This window comes from Blastomyces gilchristii (genome assembly GCF_000003855.2).
Source record: "Blastomyces gilchristii SLH14081 genomic scaffold supercont1.13, whole genome shotgun sequence".
Taxonomy (NCBI): domain Eukaryota; kingdom Fungi; phylum Ascomycota; class Eurotiomycetes; order Onygenales; family Ajellomycetaceae; genus Blastomyces; species Blastomyces gilchristii.
This window is the reverse complement of record NW_003101670.1, coordinates 280118-298675: the sequence shown is the minus strand read 5'-3', so window position 1 is coordinate 298675 and position 18558 is coordinate 280118. Positions and strand designations below refer to the sequence as shown.

The 18558-nt window shown below is 48.4% G+C and overlaps 5 protein-coding genes across 6 annotated transcripts; 2 read left to right on the top strand and 3 right to left on the bottom strand.

The window, feature by feature from the left end:
• Positions 1 to 117: 117 nt before the first annotated feature.
• On the bottom strand, positions 118 to 2263 carry BDBG_06247 (oxidoreductase). The gene has a single exon (XM_031722531.1). It carries the CDS (start codon positions 1786 to 1788, stop codon positions 184 to 186), a length of 1605 nt encoding a protein of 534 aa, XP_031579322.1. The 5' UTR covers positions 1789 to 2263; the 3' UTR covers positions 118 to 183.
• Positions 2264 to 2738: 475 nt separating this feature from the next.
• On the bottom strand, positions 2739 to 7345 carry BDBG_06246 (uncharacterized protein). Its single transcript, XM_031722530.1, has 2 exons — positions 5489 to 7345; positions 2739 to 5373 (listed from the first exon to the last, which is right to left on the bottom strand). The coding sequence occupies exon 2, from the start codon at positions 5366 to 5368 to the stop codon at positions 3392 to 3394; it is 1977 nt and encodes a 658-aa protein (XP_031579321.1). The 5' UTR covers positions 5369 to 5373; positions 5489 to 7345; the 3' UTR covers positions 2739 to 3391.
• On the top strand, positions 6628 to 7002 carry BDBG_06245 (uncharacterized protein; the record flags this gene model as incomplete). Its single annotated transcript, XM_002623351.1, has 1 exon — positions 6628 to 7002. The coding sequence occupies one exon, from the start codon at positions 6628 to 6630 to the stop codon at positions 7000 to 7002; it is 375 nt and encodes a 124-aa protein (XP_002623397.1).
• A 694-nt stretch (positions 7346 to 8039) lies between the features above and the next one.
• On the bottom strand, positions 8040 to 13633 carry BDBG_06244. Of its 2 annotated transcripts, XM_031722529.1 has the most exons (6): positions 11188 to 13633; positions 10961 to 11132; positions 10503 to 10734; positions 10308 to 10410; positions 9067 to 10196; positions 8040 to 8971 (listed from the first exon to the last, which is right to left on the bottom strand). In XM_031722529.1, the coding sequence occupies exons 3-6, from the start codon at positions 10560 to 10562 to the stop codon at positions 8834 to 8836; spliced, it is 1431 nt and encodes a 476-aa protein (XP_031579320.1). In that variant the 5' UTR covers positions 10563 to 10734; positions 10961 to 11132; positions 11188 to 13633; the 3' UTR covers positions 8040 to 8833. The 2 variants fall into 2 exon arrangements, with proteins under 2 accessions (XP_031579320.1, XP_002623396.1); XM_002623350.2 differs by having other exon boundaries at positions 8145 to 8971; positions 10961 to 12428.
• On the top strand, positions 11720 to 18062 carry BDBG_06242 (glutamate carboxypeptidase Tre2). Its single transcript, XM_002623348.2, has 2 exons — positions 11720 to 16547; positions 16621 to 18062. The coding sequence occupies exons 1-2, from the start codon at positions 14022 to 14024 to the stop codon at positions 16801 to 16803; spliced, it is 2709 nt and encodes a 902-aa protein (XP_002623394.1). The 5' UTR covers positions 11720 to 14021; the 3' UTR covers positions 16804 to 18062.
• Positions 18063 to 18558: the final 496 nt, after the last annotated feature.

The following is an 18558-nucleotide window of genomic DNA, read 5'->3' as shown; positions in this document are numbered from 1 at the left end:
TACTCTAGAGTAGTCTATATCGAGTTTTAATAAAAATGAATAATGCTCTTTTTACGGTCCTCGAGTGTATACTCGCTGCCATATCACTTTCCTCCTATACGCTTATCACACATACTAGTGGTGGGGGAAGGGGGGCGGGTCTCAACAATCAATAAAAGTCAAGCTACCCCCATCCCATCCCATCTACCCCTTCACCTTCCCAGCCCACCACTCTCCCCACCCTAGCACCTTCCCATCCCTCCTCGCCTCCTCCGCCGCAAACACAGTCGCATGACTCTTCAGCGCCTCCTCAAACGTACAACCCACAATCTCCCTCTGCGCTCTCGCAACCTCCCACCCCAAACTATCCACAGCCTCCACAGCCTTCACATACGCTCTCGCAAGCCCATAATCACCACCGCCATGCGCCTCCGTTTCTTCGGGGGGAACCTCAGGAATTTGCACGACGGTCGTCTCGCCGCTGCCGAAATTGTAGATGCTTATTGTTTTGCTGTCGTAGGTTAGCTCGCCTAGGGTGCCGTAGACACGTCCGCGGCGCTCGCATTGGGACTCTGTCGCGGCGACCATGTGGAGGGTGGCGGTCTTGGCACCGCGGCCGCGTAGGCGTGCGTGTATGTCCATGCCGTCAGTGGTGGTTGTGGTGGTGGTCTCTGGCAGGGGATCATCGTCCCAGGACAAGGTGACGACCTGGTCCTCGAGGACGTTGTTGTCGGCTTCATATACACAGCGGCCAAACCAGGGGCGTGCGGCGATGGTAGCTGCTGGCGTGGTAGTTTTGTCGTAGTCCTCTGCGAGAGCTCTCAGGAGCAGCGATTCCGCTGCAGCCATACCGGATGTCCTGAAGGTGTCTTCAATATCTGGGCAGACGATTTTGATGGGCCACCCTGTTAGTCCTTTGGAGAGGAAGCGGTCCTTGTAGATCTTGAGGGCGCTATAAATACAGTCTTTCTCTGCGGGGCAGGAGAGGCAGTTCGTCGCGTTGCCGGCGGCGATGGGCTTGCGCGATTGGCGGAATTGGGTGAGGGAGCCTATGGAGGTGATTGATTGTGGGGAGTGGTGTGGATGGTCGAAAGTGGTTCCCGGTGCCGGGTAGCAAAGGAGCCAGAGGATAAAGTCGATGTCGTGCGAGCATTTTGTGAGCAAGCTGCCGTCGCCGTTTGCGGTCTCGCGGCGCCAGTTACCACGTACGAAGCTGTGGGAGAAATGATACCAACCCACCGGCTCCGTGTGTTCCAGAGAAGTGATCTCGCCGATAATCCTATCCTCCAGCAGCAGCTTACGCAGAATCGTGTTGTGCGGGCTATACCGTAAGACATGGCCGATCGAGAAGATTTTCGACTCGAGACAATTGTTTTCCTTGAGCGCGCGAGAGATAGCGAGGCAGTCCTGCAGAGATGTAGCTAAGGGCTTCTCGCAGAGTATGTGCAGGTTCAGAGGCGCAATGGCAAGGAGGATCTCCACATGCGTCTCGTCTAGGGTGCAGATGAACACCCCATCCACCCCCGTAGCCTGCCCCCCTTCCCCGTTGCGCCGCGCTTTCTCCCACTGCAGCCATTCCTTCCAGTCTGCAAACTCCTGACCTTCGGTTGGTGATCCACTGCCCCAGATATAGATCCTCCCAAACTCCTGGCGCTTAAAGGCATCCGGCTCCGCTATGGCATGGATGACACCGTTGGTTGAGTTTGTGACGGCGCGAGCGTACGCGTTTCCCCGAGATCCGGCACCGATTACCAGGAATTTGGGTGATTTCACCGTGCGGGTCCTGGAGGATTCATTAGACGTACCCATGGCAGGAGGTTTGATGGATGGAGAATTCCAAGCAAAAGTAACCAGGACAGGTTTGCAAGGGTTTCAAGGCCATGTAAGAATGAGGTTTCTCAAGTGTAGTGAATGGCAAGGAGTTAGTTAATTCGGAGGAGAGGAAGTTAATCATCCCAAAGACAACACAATCAAGTGCGTTCCTTATATGTAACGCAACTGCCTGGCAGGCATGTCTTTCTCCACAGAACACCCACAAACAAGCAATGCATCACTTTGCGGGGTAAGTAGAATCCAACCTTGTAATCAGCCAGCTCTGATTGATGGATGAAGCGATCGAGGGGGCATGGACTAGGGCTAAAACGTGCGCAGGCAGATCCATTACTCCGTACAGAATCCAGCGTCACCGCACCAGCTGGTACTAAGCGGAAAATCGTATAGGTGGATGTAACACTGAGTCCACAAAAACTACGAGGTTCAGAGCTGAACCTATGTAAGGTTGGAAGGTTGGACGGAGCGGAGGAGTGGAATTGCCGTGCTGTGATTGGCGTATATCTCCAGCCAATGATATTTATCCATTACACGTGACCGGTGTTACATGGTAACTATAAATAGAAAAATAGCACTGGAGAACAAGCCTAAGCGCCCGCCAAGATTAAACGCCCGCATCACCAGGCACTTGAAACACATCTGCAGTTGTTTGAGAGACTTGACCAGCGCGTATAAGTGAGTAAATAAATAATGATGCAGGGCATAGCTATTATTATTGATCTGCTTTGCATAAGGTTATTCTGCATGATTTTCCGGGAGCTAAGTGAAGAAAGGCTGCAAAATCTAAATATGTGACTGATGATCGAACCGATGGGCTAGACCCACGTTTCTTTTTATTCTAAGTTGGTCTGCTTTGGAGTGACAGACAGCTAGCTAGCTAGCTAGCTGTCTTCTTTTCCGCTTCTGGGCTCTATGTGAAGATGTAGATGTATAGGAGTAATAAACAAATGTATTTTCTAGGAACAGGGCCTATGTATGTAATGTACAGTACAATACAATGGTCCAAAGTAATGGAAGAATATGCCAGAGAGATTAATGAAGAGATAATAAAACAGATGTTGAATGTTGAATAGAATGGTTCGGCCCCTTAACTACCAGTATAAAGCTGGTGGTTATTGAGCTCTTTTGCCCCAGTGTCCTTCAACAGAGAAGAAAATGTATAATAAAAGATGAAAATAAACATATATCACCCATCACTCAATTGATTGGTGGTTATGGTGGTGACAGACATCTAAGACGGACGAGAAGAAAACTATAAGAAATGAACCATGAGAAACGGGTAGTTTATAGAAGGAAAATAAAAGATAAAACAGAAGGCAAGAAGCGAAAAAATTGAAAGAACAGAAACATAAAAATAAACTAGGGAAATATATAAAACACATCAACACCAAACACCAAGAAGTGATCCTAAATATGTACATGTATAGAAAAGAAAGAAGAAAAAAAAAAGACCCCATTTCCCCCCAATTAAGTAAGTATCAAACAAACCGATCACAAATACCAAAAACCTAGTAAAAAATAAAATAAAAAGCAAAACGCCCCAATCATACATTACTTCATTACTCATCACACATGGAAACCACTATTTATGCCATTTCTTCCCCTTTCCCACCCCTCCCTTCACGCCACCATTCTGCTGATGGGCTTTCGCCCGACTCCCTACTACCCCACCTCCCTCCCGCCGATGCCACGGATCCTGCGGCCACACCCACCCGCGCACCCTCTTCGCATCGCGCTTCTCCCCGGTCTGTGGCTCTGGGATCCATTTGTCTTTCCCCTCTGGCAGGACGTGTTGGCGGGTGAGGGTGCCGTGGCCGCCGACGTTGAGGTAGCCGTGGGGTTGGGAGGGGAGGGCTTCGGCTTTGGAGAGGAGGACAAGATAGTAGAGAGCTAGGGTTGCGGTGAGAGGGGTTGAGGAGGACGAGGAAGCTGAGGAGAAGGACGAGAAGGAGGATGGTGGGGTGGGTGAGCGGGAGGGAGTTGGGGAGTAGTCAGATGATTGGGCGGAGGAGGAGCGATGGGAGTGGGAGCGAGTCATTGATGGTTGTTGTTGTTGGTGGGTGGGTGGGCAATAAGATTCCGATGAAAGGTTTGTCATTATTGGCGGGGCGACTTGCAGATAGCCGAAGTAGGGTATGTCGGTGGAATCGTCGCAACCTGCGCGGACGCAGACGAGCTCAATTTCAGTAATAATGAAGCCGTAGCGACAAGAGTGCTCGCGCATGCAGCGTTGGAGGTGTGCGAGGCCATTCAGGTACTCGACACGCTTGTGCGGTGGTTCCTGGCGCATCCCGCTGTTCCAGCAGTTGAAGCTCTTCACCAGGCCGACGAGGCGGCCGCGTTGGCTGCCAGAAGCTGTGCGTTGGATGTCTGTGGCATAGTTGGCGATAAAGTGGGGGCCGCTGTTGCTGCGGTTTCCTGTGAGGAAGGCTTCTGCTGTTGGTCTGAGGAATAGACCGTTGCCGATGGAGGTTTGAATGGCGGCGTTTACGCGTGGGGCGTAGATGTCGCGGATTAACTCGGACAGAGCCCCTTCAGAGCTGGGGGAGAGGCGCGATGGGGTGACAGTTGATAATGGATGGTGGTCTTGGGAGACTTGGGTGGTGAGGAGCGCGGTCAATTTTGGGATAGAGTGGATTGTAGATAGAGAGAAGCTGGACCAACTTCGCAGGTTTCGGATATCCCACCAGAAATGATGTTGCTGTCCACGGCCCACGGGCACTCTTACATGCTGCACTAGGTTGATGGCCTGCGTTGGTTCTGTTAGGTATTTAAGGAGTGTGGTGGAAAGCTCCAGGTCATCAGAGTCTGAGTAAGGGGGAGTAGTCACGGTGGCAGCAGGGATCGGTGGACCCAGGGTTGTAACTGGAGTTTCAGCATAGTAGGCAGGCTGGAGCAATGGGGATGGCTCTGGGTGAGTAACTGGTTCATTCAGCGGTAGATAAGATGAGAATAGAAAGGATGTTGCTGAAACTGGAGTTGTCGGGCTGCATTGGGTCACATATCTTGGGTACTGTCGGTAGGTTGGGTATCCATAGCGGGCCCAAGTTGCCTCATCAATGCTGCTAGTGGATGTTGAACGAGAATGTCCACCTGCAAGCCGTGTATGAGATGGGGTCAGAGTTACTGGTGAAGAGAGAGTTGTTGAAGGGGCCCGATGGCCCAGCATAGAAGAAGTCGAAATCGGCGAGATAAGGGAGCAGTCGATTGGCGAGGTCAAAGATCCACGCATCTGAGATCGACTAGCTGGGTAGGGTGAGTACGCGTTGGATTTGCGGACAGTGGACTGGCCCTTGCGGTGACGAATGGGTCCACTCGAGGATACCGGTTCAACCACAAGATCCTGAGGTCTGATCTTTGGGAGGAGAGCCGGTCCATGCTGGCGGATGACCGGTGACAAACTCGGAGTAGTGAGGTTGGTGCCAGCAGAATCCGGCGACGAGTTATTAGAGGAACTCGAGTCTGCACGGGCATGTGTATGATGATTACCAGCATATTGGCTAGTGGTCATCATAGGGGGAGGCGTTGATGGCCTGAGGTAATATAGTTCCGACGACATTATTTCTGCGGCATTGCGTCAGGGGTAAAGGCCAGATCAATTTTTTTTTCTTTTTTCCTTTTTTTCTTTTTCTTTTTTTTCTTTCCGGATGGTGGGGGTTGGTAGCGGGGTTCAACATACTCTATGCGAAAAAAAAGGGGATCAAGTTGATACAACAAAACTTGCTTGCCCTGAGCGGAGTAAAACTGCAGGAGATGTTCCTCGCAAGCAAAGACGAAACAAGCAAGGAGCTCAAGTTTTAAATTGGTATATATTTAACTTGAGGAGCACATTGGGAACAGGATATAGTAGAGGTATAGAATGAGGAGAGGCTAAAGAAAGGAAAAGCCAATAAGCAGCAAGAACAAATGTCGAGCTCAAGATAGTCGAGACAATTAAAAGAAGGATTGATTGATCATTATTGAATGACTGATTGAATATTTCTTTAGAAGAGGTTGGAGAGAGGATTGGGTTGGGTATTAAATCCTCTCTCAAACAGACGTGTCGCGACAAGGGAGTAAACGCATCCATCATATCGCACAGAAGCAATCCAGATGAAGCAACATGAAACAAAGCTACATGGCGTCAAAAAATCCATAATAGGAAACATAGTTCTAAAAGAGGAAGATAAAAATAAAATAAAACGACAGGCATCGCATCGCGCCTAAGGGGTTTGTTTGGGAATGGCATATTTTCTTTTTCGGCCATTCCAGTGGGGAGAGCTCGCGCGGGTCCTGAGGAACAAGGACGCGCAGGGGGGAAGGTATTGGAGGGCGGGGCGGCAAGGGGGATGGGGATGGGGATGGCGTAACGCGAAGGGAGGGGCAAAAGGGAAGAAGCTTCGTGTATCAGGTTGATCGCGATAAGCTATTATGACTGCATAGTTACTGAATAATGAATTATTATTGAGGGAGCTGTTATATTTGGCAGCATATCGAAGCTATTTCCGGCAACACGGCGGTTGTTGAGACTGGAGCAATCTCCAAGCGCCAGAGCAGAGGTTGAGGTGGGGACGGACAAGCAAAACTTGGACAAGAAAGGGCAGAGAACAGACAGAATAGAAGCAGGCGAAAAGAGACCAGAAAGAGACCAGAGAAAGAGGGAGAGACGCGCCGCGATTGTTTCGCAGTGTTCTATTTCCAGTGCCCGGGGGGAGGGGGGGGGGGGTGAGAAGGAAACTGGGAGAAAAGTTGGGACAAGGCGGCGGACTGCGATGCCCATTGGGTGGTGACAGTGGTGGGATGGGATGCCCAAGTTGTGTCCAAATACTGGGCAACAGAATGCAAAATGGGGGGTCCTTTTCTGCAGTTCCAGACTTCCAGTTGGCGCCCACGAAGGGGACTCTAATTATTCAGTTCCCGTTGTCCAGTTATGCCCCAGTGTTGGCCCGTTGCGGTCATGATTTGCCTGTGTTGCTGCAAGTGCCGGGCGACAAAGCCAGCGAGATCACAGCGGCAAGCACGCTGACTGGTTCCATCGACGTCTCACCAACTGTGCTCTGCCAGTTGGGACGGCGCTACCAGACCCTTAAAGCCTTGGAAGACGCCCATGACCCCCAAAGTGTCAAGAGACCAGCGCGTCTGCTGCAGAAGCCGGCGTTGAGGACAGTTGGTTGGTTGACCAGCGACGGGGGAGCAGACGTTAAAAACGCGTGATTCATCCCAGCCCTAGCCCTAACCTGCCTGATCGGGCGCTGTCAAGGGAACCTGGGGTATGAATTCCTTGAAACTTGAAACGAAACAGAACTTCCCATGAAAACAACTTGAAACATCTGTTCACCTGGCTCGCGCGCGGCATGGGAACATCCTGACCGACTGACGCGACGTGAGAGCTTAGCTAGCTGCTGACATCCTCTTTTTGCTTGCTTTTCTCTCACCGTCTCCAGTCTGTTGCACGTCGAACGCTTTTCCAGCGCGTCAGCCAGTTCTATTGGTTAAGGTCGCTGTTTCGCTCCCTTGAGAAACATGTTTCATCTCTGTCGAAACTCCTGAATCGGCCATCATCAGTGACTCATATCCTGTGCAACAGTGCAAGCAAAAAAGAAGAAGAGGCTTTTCAATTCTTTGGTGGTAATCTGTCTATCTGCTGTCAGCGTATTAGCATAGAGCATTCATTCAGCAGATGATCATGGAGTTCATCGCGTCCTCAACTTTTGGCTGCGCGCCCCCTCCCCGTCCTCTCACAGCGCATCCTGAGACGAGTTTCAGGATTTTGGCTGGGATGGGATATCAAGTTCAGCGGCGTGGTAGGCTGCAGAGAGAGAAAAGATCCCAAGTGACGTACGGACACCCAATGCACCCCCCCAGGAAGCGGTCAAGAAGGGATGTGTTTGTTTACTCTACGCCAAGCGATGGGAAGACGAGACACATCCGTGGACAACGACTTCTTCAGGAATATGTTGTAGTCAGAAACTGTTCCGCTCAGGACCAGGAAATGAAGGCACAGAATTCACGCGTCCATCACAGAATCTCGATGTCTATTATCTATCTATTCTACGTCTTCTGCTACAGTGGATAAAATTTAGCTGACATTATGTTCACAATGAGATTGCAACCGTACCATCCCATCCCCCTGGTATCTCCTCACTTCGTCCTTCGACATCATCCAATATCAACACCCCAGTTTTCGCTCATGCACGTCATGTTTTCTTCTTTTGTCATGGACTGGAAGAAGACGTAAAAGACAGAAGAAAGGCGTTCGAAGTTCAAAGAAGGAAAAAACCAAAATGAAGCAAGAAGAAAATAAGAGAGGATAGAAAGCAAGAGCATATGTGAAAATTTCCTAGTACTAACTAATTTTATTTCCTTTTCCGCGCCGCTCTATCGTGCTTCTGGTTGAAAAGAAACGTTTGGAAATATAGTTTGTTAGCTATTATTTTCTCCGCAAAGTTCTAATCAAGAAGCAAAAGGGGAAGACCTAAAATAGGGATAACGATAACGAAAAGGGAACAACAAGGACGAAGTAGATAAAGCAGGAAAAAAAGAAGAAAAAAATCTATCTCTGGGGAATTTTTTTTCTTTTCGTGCAAGATTATTATAAAAAGGGGAAACAGAAGAGGATCATGGATTCATGGATGGATTTGAGGGGAGAAAAAAAAGGCACAGAACAGATATAAAATGCGATTTCAATTCCCCCCTCCATTCATCCTCATCCTCATTATTCCTCGTCTTCAATCATCCGTCATTTCCATTCCCATATCCCTGCGTACTAGTTACCCCGTTCCTTTTCCCTTCCCGAGGTAAAATAATTATTATATATGAAAATGAAAGCAAAAGAAAAAAAAAAAAAAAATCAATTTAAAAAAAAAGGGAGGCAAAAAAAGGAGGCAAAAAGTAAGAAAAGAAAAAGAAAAAAGAGGAAAGCTATGTGATGATCCTCTTTTTATCAAACTCGAACCATTCTCCATCTTCGCTTCATGAAAAAAATGCATCACGCATGAGTAGGTAGGTATATAGGCATGCAAAGGGTATGTATATGTATGCTATTCTATGCCTTGATCTGGTACTCGCGTCGGAACATATCGTCCACTTTGGTCAGGTAGTAGGTTCCTGGCGCGATGGTGTCGACGCTTCCGGCGGGGACGAAATCTTTCTTCAGATGAGCATGTTCGCGGAGGAGACACATCTGTTCGTTTGTTAAAGTTGGTTAGCCTTCTTGTTATTTCAAAAGTTTTGCAGGTAGTTGTAAAAGACAAGAAGAATGGCATTTATCCCACTCACCTCATCATACACCTCCGGAGCAACAGTCCGCCTCGCCGCAAGCCTCTTTTTCAAATCAATCTTCTCCACAATCCCCGAAACATCGCCAACAACCTTCACGCTGAACATCGAACTCGCCAGCCCGCTGCCGTAGCTGAAAATCCCAATCCGCTTCTGCTGCTCCGCCGCGTTCTCGAACGAGGCGTTCGTCAACAAGCTAACTAGACCACCGTAGACGCTGGCACAGTACATGTTGCCGCACATGGTGGGTACCTCGATGGAGGGCTGCACGCGCTCATTGAAGCGCTTCTTGCTCAGCGCCATGAATGTCTTCTCGACGGTCCGGTCGCTGAGGGAGGCATCGTACTCCAGATCTCGAAGCTCGGCGGGGACTTCTGCGAAGGCGGGGTGGGCTGGGTCGGCGAGGTAGTCGTTGTACAGCATGCGGGCGTAGGACTTGGCGACGAGCTTGCAGGTTGGGGCGTGAAAGAGAACGTGGTCAAATCGGTCCAGGGGGGTCTTGGTGTCGTCTGTGGTTGCGGCGGGGGTGGATTCGCCGTTGCTGGCGATGGTGCCATTTACTATACTGCCGTTTTGTTGTGCCTTAGCTTGCAAAAATTTTTCTTTGGCATTGTAGGCCTTGTAGCAGGCGTCGACAGCTTGTGTGTAGCATTTGATGGAGTAGTGGCCATCCACGTAAGGGTATTCGCTGGTCAGGTCTGGCTTGTAGAAATCGTATGCGTGGGTGATGTGGGAGCCGCGGAGACCTGGCTCGAAGACGATGGGCGCATCGGGCCCGATGAGCATGGCAATGCAGCCAGCGCCGCCGGTTGGGCGGGCAGCGCCCTTCTTATACAGCGCGATGTCGCCAGTAACCACAATGGCGTCTCTGCCGTCCCAAGCGGATGATTCCACCCAGTTTACCGAGTTGAATACCGCATTGGTACCCCCGTAGCATGCGTTTACGGTGTCAACGCCCTCGACGTTTGTGTTTCCCGATTCCGTGAATAGCTGCATCAATACGGATTTGACGGACTTGGATTTATCGAGGATAGTTTCTGTCCCGACCTCGAGTCTGCCGATATTCTTCGGGTCGATCGAATACTTGCGGAGGAGGGAGGAGAGAGTGGTAAGGGCCATGGAGTAGATATCTATTGTTCCACACACATATATTGTTCAGCAAAACGGACGGGTTCACATAGTGGTGTTCAGGACCAAAGGATGGGGCTTTCTTTTTCTCTTTTCTTCTTTTTTGCTCATACCTTCTCGATCATCGCAGAAGCTCATCTTCGTCTGGCCAAGGCCAATGGTGTATTTGCCCTGACTGACGCCATCGAACTTTTCGAGTTCGGCTTGATCGACGCACTGATATGATCACGCCGCGACGTGACCCCTATTAGCCACTATTCTTCGGGTTTTCAAGCTTGCTGGTTGGCAGATTTCGAGAATAGACTTACCTGAGATGGGAAATAAATCTCAATGGCCTTGATGCCGATATTCTGAGCGCGAGAAGACATGTTTACTTGCGAGGTATCGATTTAAAGGGGGGGGGAGCACAAAATGTAACAGTGAATTTTGGTATTATTTAGGATTGAAGATATCCAGAGGGAGGAGGTTGGGAGAGGTGGAAGCGGAGAATGCTGAGGGTAGTCAAAGACGGTTGTGCAAGCACTCGTAAACTAATCCGCTCTGGTATCTTTTGAGTTAGAGATTGCTTCGATAAATAACGGACAATAATAAGAAGCTCTGGTCTGGGAATCAGGGGTTGTGTTGGTGTGCGGGTGCTGAGCACTTGCGAGCTTGTTGACGTGCGCGAGGGATTTCGGTGGTGTCGCATTGGATCGCCAAGCGAAGATCAATTGTGCTGCTTGGCCTGAATAATAAGGGGCGAAAAAAGAGAGTTCCCAACACACACCTATTATTGTCTATCTATGGGGAAAACACCGCAGAACTCTATGTGTTTAGCTTTTCTGGACAAGACAATGCAACGCAAAAATATACGCTGTATATGGATAGTTATGGAGGAGTGTGTAACAGCGCAGAGAAAATGGGGGGACGGCGAGATATATAGTGGCTGCCAAGGGTGTCTGTCTGTCTGTCACTTTGCTGTCTCTGGGGCGGACCACGATAGGAGGGACGTACGGATTATGGATACTTCTGTACTGTAAAGTAATAATTGCAAATAATTGCTTCATTCGAACCCTCCTCCTGATCCATCCTGAGCGGTGGATATGGTTGCATGTCGGTCGGTTGGATGCTCAGGGCCAACAGCTGAGCTAGGACTAGGGCCGCGATGGTATAACAAGCCACACCACACACCGCAACCACGACTTGCGCTGGCGTCCATGTACGTACACCGACAGCAGAACGACACTACTCTCACTCCCAGTCGACATTATGATTTATTATTATTACCAAGGCCCTGCTACATACAACAAACAGCTCAAGCATTGGAACTCCAGCAGTAATTTCTAGCCCACCATCACTCTCGTTTTGCAGTGCTGCGCAGTAACCGGCTTACAATACAATACGTCCTTATCAATCGAACGGTAATAGTCGTATCGTATCGTACCATCCATACCACTCCCGATAATTCCCCTCAACAGGCACAAATCCACCCGGAAATTGAATTTTTTGGTTCCATACTGCGGTCGCCTCTTCTTATCTGATCTTCCGACACCGGGTTCTATTGTTCCGCCCCCTTCCTACTTCCATTATTATTATTATTATTATTATTATTATTGAAGGTTCCACCTTCGCCGGCACCGATTTTGGGGACTTTGCGTACAGTCCCTAGATTGTTTGGTGGCGTGGGCGTGGTTTGTTCCTGGTATCAGGGCTGTACCGGTAACGATTAAATCTGACAGCCAAGACTTCTTTGCTTTTTTCACCCGGTTTCCCCCCCCCCCCGCGCCAGAGCAGCTTCAATTAAGCAATTGATAGTGTGACGGTCAATAAATAAATAAGTGGGTTCCTTATTTTCGATTGCCCTCCCAGAAAGAAATCTTGTAGCCTAAACAGGCAACGACTTTTTCCCGTTTTCCCTTTTTCAAGGGTTTATAGTTCTCTTGCCGGAGCGATTTACCACAACTACTCTGGCTGCTCCGACAGTAAATCCTCGGTTTCAGCTTGTTTCCATGCATCCTTCCTTGCACTTCCGCCGCAGAGCTTTTGTCAACCACTCCAGTTTCAGGTACCAAGCTCCACTTCGTCGGTATTTCTTGCATCCTGCCGCTGCAAGGGACCGGAGCTGCCCAACCTGCACTAATAGCTCGAGACCAAGGGCCGGGTAGGTTTATGCAGTTGCCTGGTTATTGTGATTATTATTTGCAGTGTGTTTGTGTTCAGTATTGGGCTTTTCTGAGGAGTCCTTCGGGGCCTTCAAACTAGTTGAGTTTCACTTTTGATGTTTATTTTGCTCCTGCCATATGACATGCGGGATTGGTGAGGAAGGCTTTGGAAGGCAAACCATGTGGATAACTAAACAGTAGATTTGAGCCAATAATGCATTGGCTAAGGTGTTTATGGAATTGATTGACGTCTACCTCAGACATCATTAACCCTGGCCTCAGAAATGAACCCCAAGTCGCCCAAAATCATGGAGATTTGGAAGCACTCTGACAGAATTTCTTTTCCCTTGGGACTTCTTTCTGCTCCTGCCAAAACTGACTCGACAAAGCAATGCGCCCGAGCTGGGTTGGAACATAATTGTGACTCAGGCGATAGCCTTAGGCGAAGCAGAGCGCTGCATTTCTAGCATGTATCCTCTCTGCGGTGTATATAGACCAGGCAGCAATAGTTAGTTCGACCTCGGATTTATCGAGTCTTCACAAAAGAAGGGTGTTTAAATGTCAGCAATCAGACACACCGGGAGGTTGTTCCGATGTTGAATCACCTGGAAACAGATGTCGTGGTGCTTCCTATGTGGTCTGCGCTTATTGCCTGGGATGCTGGTGCATCTGGAGAAATAATCAGCACACGCGTAGTAATAAGGAGTATGAACGTCGTCAGTTCCTCCCATGGATAGAAAAAAAAAAACCTCTCAGAATGCGTCAAAGTGCCATACGAATCAGTCCATGTTAGTTTGTCCGTTGGGGAGCAGGGCCCGCACATTTAATAGAAGACACAGAACTATACAATACTGTCCGAAATCGGATAGAATCTAGAAAAATGGGAAAAGATAAAATGGATTAAGTGACGAATCTCATGAGTATATGAATATTCTCAGTGGCCTAGCTACAACAGGCTGCAGACATTGTGCCAAGGCTGCGCGATGAGAGTTAAATAACAAGCAAGATACAAAATCTACTTGTAAATAAACTCAGCATAACATTATACGTTAAAAAATCGCACATATATCTATTGAACTCTCAGGATAAAAAATGATCTCCAGAAGAGTCGACTGTTGATGGTGAAAAGCGGGGTAGGTAGGAATGGCCTCTTGGAGGCTTGTCTTCTATGCACGAACCTTGACGAGGCGCGAAGTGTGTCCAGACATGAAGAAAGGAAAATCTCGAAATCTCGAGATAGAAAATTCCGGATATTGACCATACATGCCATCGCACGGAGTGTTGGTAGTAGGTATAGGATAAGTTGGAGGTTCTGCTGTTGATAGATTAATAATAACTTGTTCGATCCAGACGCCAAGCCCTTACGCCACGATTGCGGCTAGAACCGTCGGAGATTCTGAGGCTCCAGACTCCCGGACCATCAGCAAATCGCCTGCTTCCAACCTCCCAACGACACAACCAGGCCTTTGACGACAACAGGTGCTTGGACTTTGAGAGTTGATTTTACTCAGACGATGCCGGGCCTTGTTCTTTCGATGACAAAAAGCATATCATGATCCCGCATCCCTCTCGACCCCCTTATACCACTTCCAAGACAAGAAAGTTCCCCAGTCCCGCGATTTCTAAGGGAACTCAGGGGCCACCGTTTGGAGCTCCCGTTTCCACTGCTACTATTACAATACAGCAATGAGCGACGAGAAATCAAAATACGAATTCCTCCCCATCCCTACCTATGAAGAAGCCACTTCCTCCCGTCCGTCCTCCTCCCAATCTCGCCTCGGCCCAGAAGAAGTCAGTGACGATGCGGAAAGACAAGGCCTCCTCACCAGTGGCTCCGGCCAGCGTGAGGAAACCAGATACCCGGAGAACTATCAGCCTCCAACGGTAGAGTCGGAGCGGTCGAGTCTCGATTTCCTTCCCTCGTCCAATGGTAGTTCAGCGCGTGGTTCGACGGAAGAGTTGCGGCGGGAGTTGGAGCAGATGGATGTGGAAGAGCCCGATGGAAACTCCGGGTCATCGTCTTCATTATCACGTTCTTCGCTTTCAAAACGATTTACACATTTCAGAAGGACGCTATCGTCGATACAGTTGCCGTTATGGAAATACGTGCCCAAGTTCAATTTCGCCAGACCGCAGTTTCTGAGGGATATTGTGTCGCGAGTGGAACATCAACATTGTATTATTATCCTGAGGATGGTTGGATTGTTTATTCTCGTTACGATTATATACTTTCTCGTGGTCTCAGATGTGGTCAGCTTTGCCCGCCCGATAAATATAGGACAGATGTACGATCCGGAATCCGTTCGTATATACGTCCAAAGCCATATCAACGAGACGCACATCGCGGAGAACCTCGAGATGATGACAAAATTCCCCCATGTTGCTGGCACAGAAGGGAATTATGTTTTGGCACAGTGGATTGAGGACAAATTCAAGTCTGCATATATGGATGATGTTACAATGGAACAATTCGATGTGTATCTTAATTATCCCAAGGAAAACGGAAGAAGGGTCGCCATTGTTGATCCACCGGAGCTCGCTTGGGAGGCCAAAATCGAAGAAGAACAATCCTACGGAGGCCCACCCAGAAAGCAATATCCGGTATTTCACGGGCATTCGAAGTCTGGAAACGTCACGGGCCCTCTAATATATGCGAATTATGGTTCGCGAGAAGACTTCAAGGCGTTAGGTGATATGGGTGTCAAACTGGAAGGCTCGATTGTTCTGGTTAGATACTATGGTACACAGGGCGACAGAGCGCTGAAGATAAAAGCAGCGGAACTGGCTGGAGCCGCTGGATGCATCATTTATTCTGACCCTGCCGATGATGGTTTCGTTCTAGGTCCGGAGTGGCCTAAAGGACGGTACATGCCTAGTGATGGGGTACAGCGAGGAGGGGTGAGTATGATGTCTTGGGTAGTTGGTGATGTATTAAGTCCGGGATTTGCGTCATTGCCTGGCGAAAAGAAGAGAATATCTCCAGAAGAGAGTACTGCGCTTCCTAAAATCCCTAGCATCCCCATTGCGTGGCGGGATGCCCAACCTCTCCTGAAAGCACTTCGAGGCCATGGGAAAAAAGTACCCAAGGAATGGGTGGGCGGAGTTCCGAAACTTGAGGAGTGGTGGTCAGGAGACCCATCGTCGCCGAAGGTTAACCTTGTCAACATCCAAGACGAATTGGAGCGCCAGCCGATATTCAATGTTATCGGCAGGATAACCGGAGTCGAACAAAGTGAAAAGAAGATCGTCGTCGGCAGCCATCGCGATGCATGGTGCTTTGGAGCCGCAGACCCAGGAAGCGGAACTGCAGTTCTCCTTGAGGTGGTTAGGGTGTTTGGATTATTACGTTCGCATGGCTGGCGACCTTTGCGAACTATTGAGTTCGCCAGTTGGGATGGGGAGGAGTATAACCTGATCGGGTCCACGGAACACGTGGAAAACGAGCTCGACGAACTCCGCCGCAACGGCTTTGCCTACCTAAATGTCGATGTTGCAGTATCAGGCAACAAATTCCGCGCCGCTGCTTCCCCTCTCTTGGAGCGGGTCCTACTTCGGATCCTCAAACGAACCTCAGACCCAGTTACACACCGAACCCTGTGGTCGCTGTGGGATGAACGGGGTTCCAAACTCGAAGGTCTGGGTGCTGGGAGTGACTATGTTGCCTTCCAAGATATAGCAGGCATGTCGAGCATTGATTTCGGCTTCACTGGTGACCCCTATCCCTATCACAGCTGCTACGACAACTTTGATTGGATGACCAGGGTTGGCGACCCGGGTTTTAAATACCACAAGGTTCTTGGTCAGATCTGGGCTTTACTCCTTCTCGAGCTCGCTGATAACCCAATCCTCCCCTTCGACATACAAACCTACGCTGTTGCCGTTACGAGATATGTCTCTGATCTAGAAGAATACGCCAAATCCAAACATGTACCCTTGTTGGGTGCTCGAGAGGGCACCAGAACAACCAGCAACACTGATAATAAAGTCCCTAATTCCGATTCTAATGTGGTAAACATGCAGCCGCTGCATGATGCTGCAAAGGTCTTCCGTGAAAATGCTGTCAAGTTCCACCGGTGGGGCCATAGCTGGAATGAAACTCTCTCGTCTTCGGGAGGTTATGAAAGCAACGTCATGGCCATTAAGCGGATGAGCCATAATAGCCACATGGCCTATTTCGAAACCAACCTTTTGGATTTGGAAGAGGATGGCGGAGTAAGTTTATAAACCCAGTTTTATGTAAAGATATCAAGAGGCTAACCATTTCTCTTTCCTCTCCACTCTCTAGATCCCCAACCGAACTCAATTTAAACACGTCATCTTCGGACCGCAGGCATGGTCAGGCTACGACGAAGCATTCTTCCCGGCAATCCGAGACGCGCTTGATTCCGGGAATTGGACCGAGTTGCAGAAGTGGATTGATAAAGTGTCCAAGATCATAACCGACGCCAGCATAGCGCTGAATAACTGATACTTGAACGCAAATGCTGTCCACTCAGAAAAAGAAGAAGAAAAAGCGAGAAGAGGGCTGGCTCTCCACCCACCCGGCTTGCGGCAAAGCAATCCTTCCTCTTCCTCCTCCTCCTCCTCCTCCTCCTCTCTCCACATATTGATAGATAGAATATCCCACCACTGGGAGCCAAGCCAGACTCATCCATGGTCATACGCACGTATATTTCCGTTCTCACCGTCCTCAACAAACGAATGGTAAGCTAGCCTCTCGGCCCAACTTAACAACTATCCAAGCATATACACATCCTACTTGTCAGGTACCAACATGCGCCCCTCTCGACTTAACCCCTAGCACATACCTACCTATCTACCTACGTACATACGCACATACACCCACCAAGGCCCTACATTATTCTTTCCTATGTACATGTACATACATGTATTACATATCTATACCTGCGCACATCAACCTGTTTCCTACCTATGCCTTTTTCAATTCTCAATACCTCTTTTTGCCTTTCTGCTTTTGCCTCTTTTCATTATCTGGCTGTTTTCAAGGGGCCGTTTTTTCTCTTCGCTGTTACCTCCATCATCCGTGGATTCCTCTTTTTTTTTTTTTTTTTTTTTTTTTTTTTTTTTTTTTTGGCTGCTAACTACCTCTTTCTAAAGATTTTGATATAATTCCATTTTTGTGTGAAAATATATTATTCTTGCTCATCTAATTATTTATCACTACTTTGTTTCTCCACTTAAATTATAAGAGCTACCCCATTTCTTTCTTCCTTTAATTTTCTGTTCAAGATTCTGAATCTCAGCTTGGATGTGGCTGCTTTCATTTATAAAACACACACCTCATCAAGCCCGGCCCCCCCTTTTTGTTATATACATGTATATAGGATGCAGAGAGCAAGAAACCTTCAAACCCCTACTACCCACTGACTTTCAATGGATATATATCAAAGTTAATAAAAATCATGGATTTATTCTGTACGCTGTTCACATCTAGTTAACTAGTTATGTTGCCATTCTCAAAACATTCCAGAACATGCTTGGTAGAATTGAAGGAAAAGGGGTACAACGACAGGAGAAAAAAAAAAATCCACCATCTGCGGAACCCAGAGGGCATCGTTTAAACTATTCATCACTTATTATTATTCTGATTTGCAACAGCTTGCAATAAAATGAACGAAAGAAAGATTCCCATCCATCGATTGAACTATTTATTATCTATAACTTTTTGTATGTAGCCAATTAATTCATGTGTCTATTATACAATTAAGTCCATCCGGCCAAGTGTTGGTATTATTATTCAACTCGAAAAAGTCCTATCCGTCCATCCGTCCACCCACCTTTCAACGGATAGTTGCATTTCATCCCCTCGAGTCCACAAGCACGTTCAGCAATCATCTTCATCTCCCGGTCCAAGTCCCGCATAAACAAGCATCCACGAGGGCGAATCAAGAAGGACAAATGACATAAAAGCAAAAAGGAAACATAACATAAATAAGCTCAAATCATCTTGGACCCCAGGCCATCACCACAAATTAGACACTGACGAAGATCATATCATTCCAAACCCCCGGTCAGCGGAAAACATCCCATTTTCAAAACATGGCTGGAGTTGCGATTTCTCGGCTTCCGTTACCGCCACGGGTGGATTTTCTCGCGTTTTTCGGGGGTATCATTATTCGCGCAAACATAGAGCGCACCTCAGACTTTGCAATCTGTTGGTATCGCAGGCGGAGAGGGGAAAAAGGAAAACAAAAAAAGGACG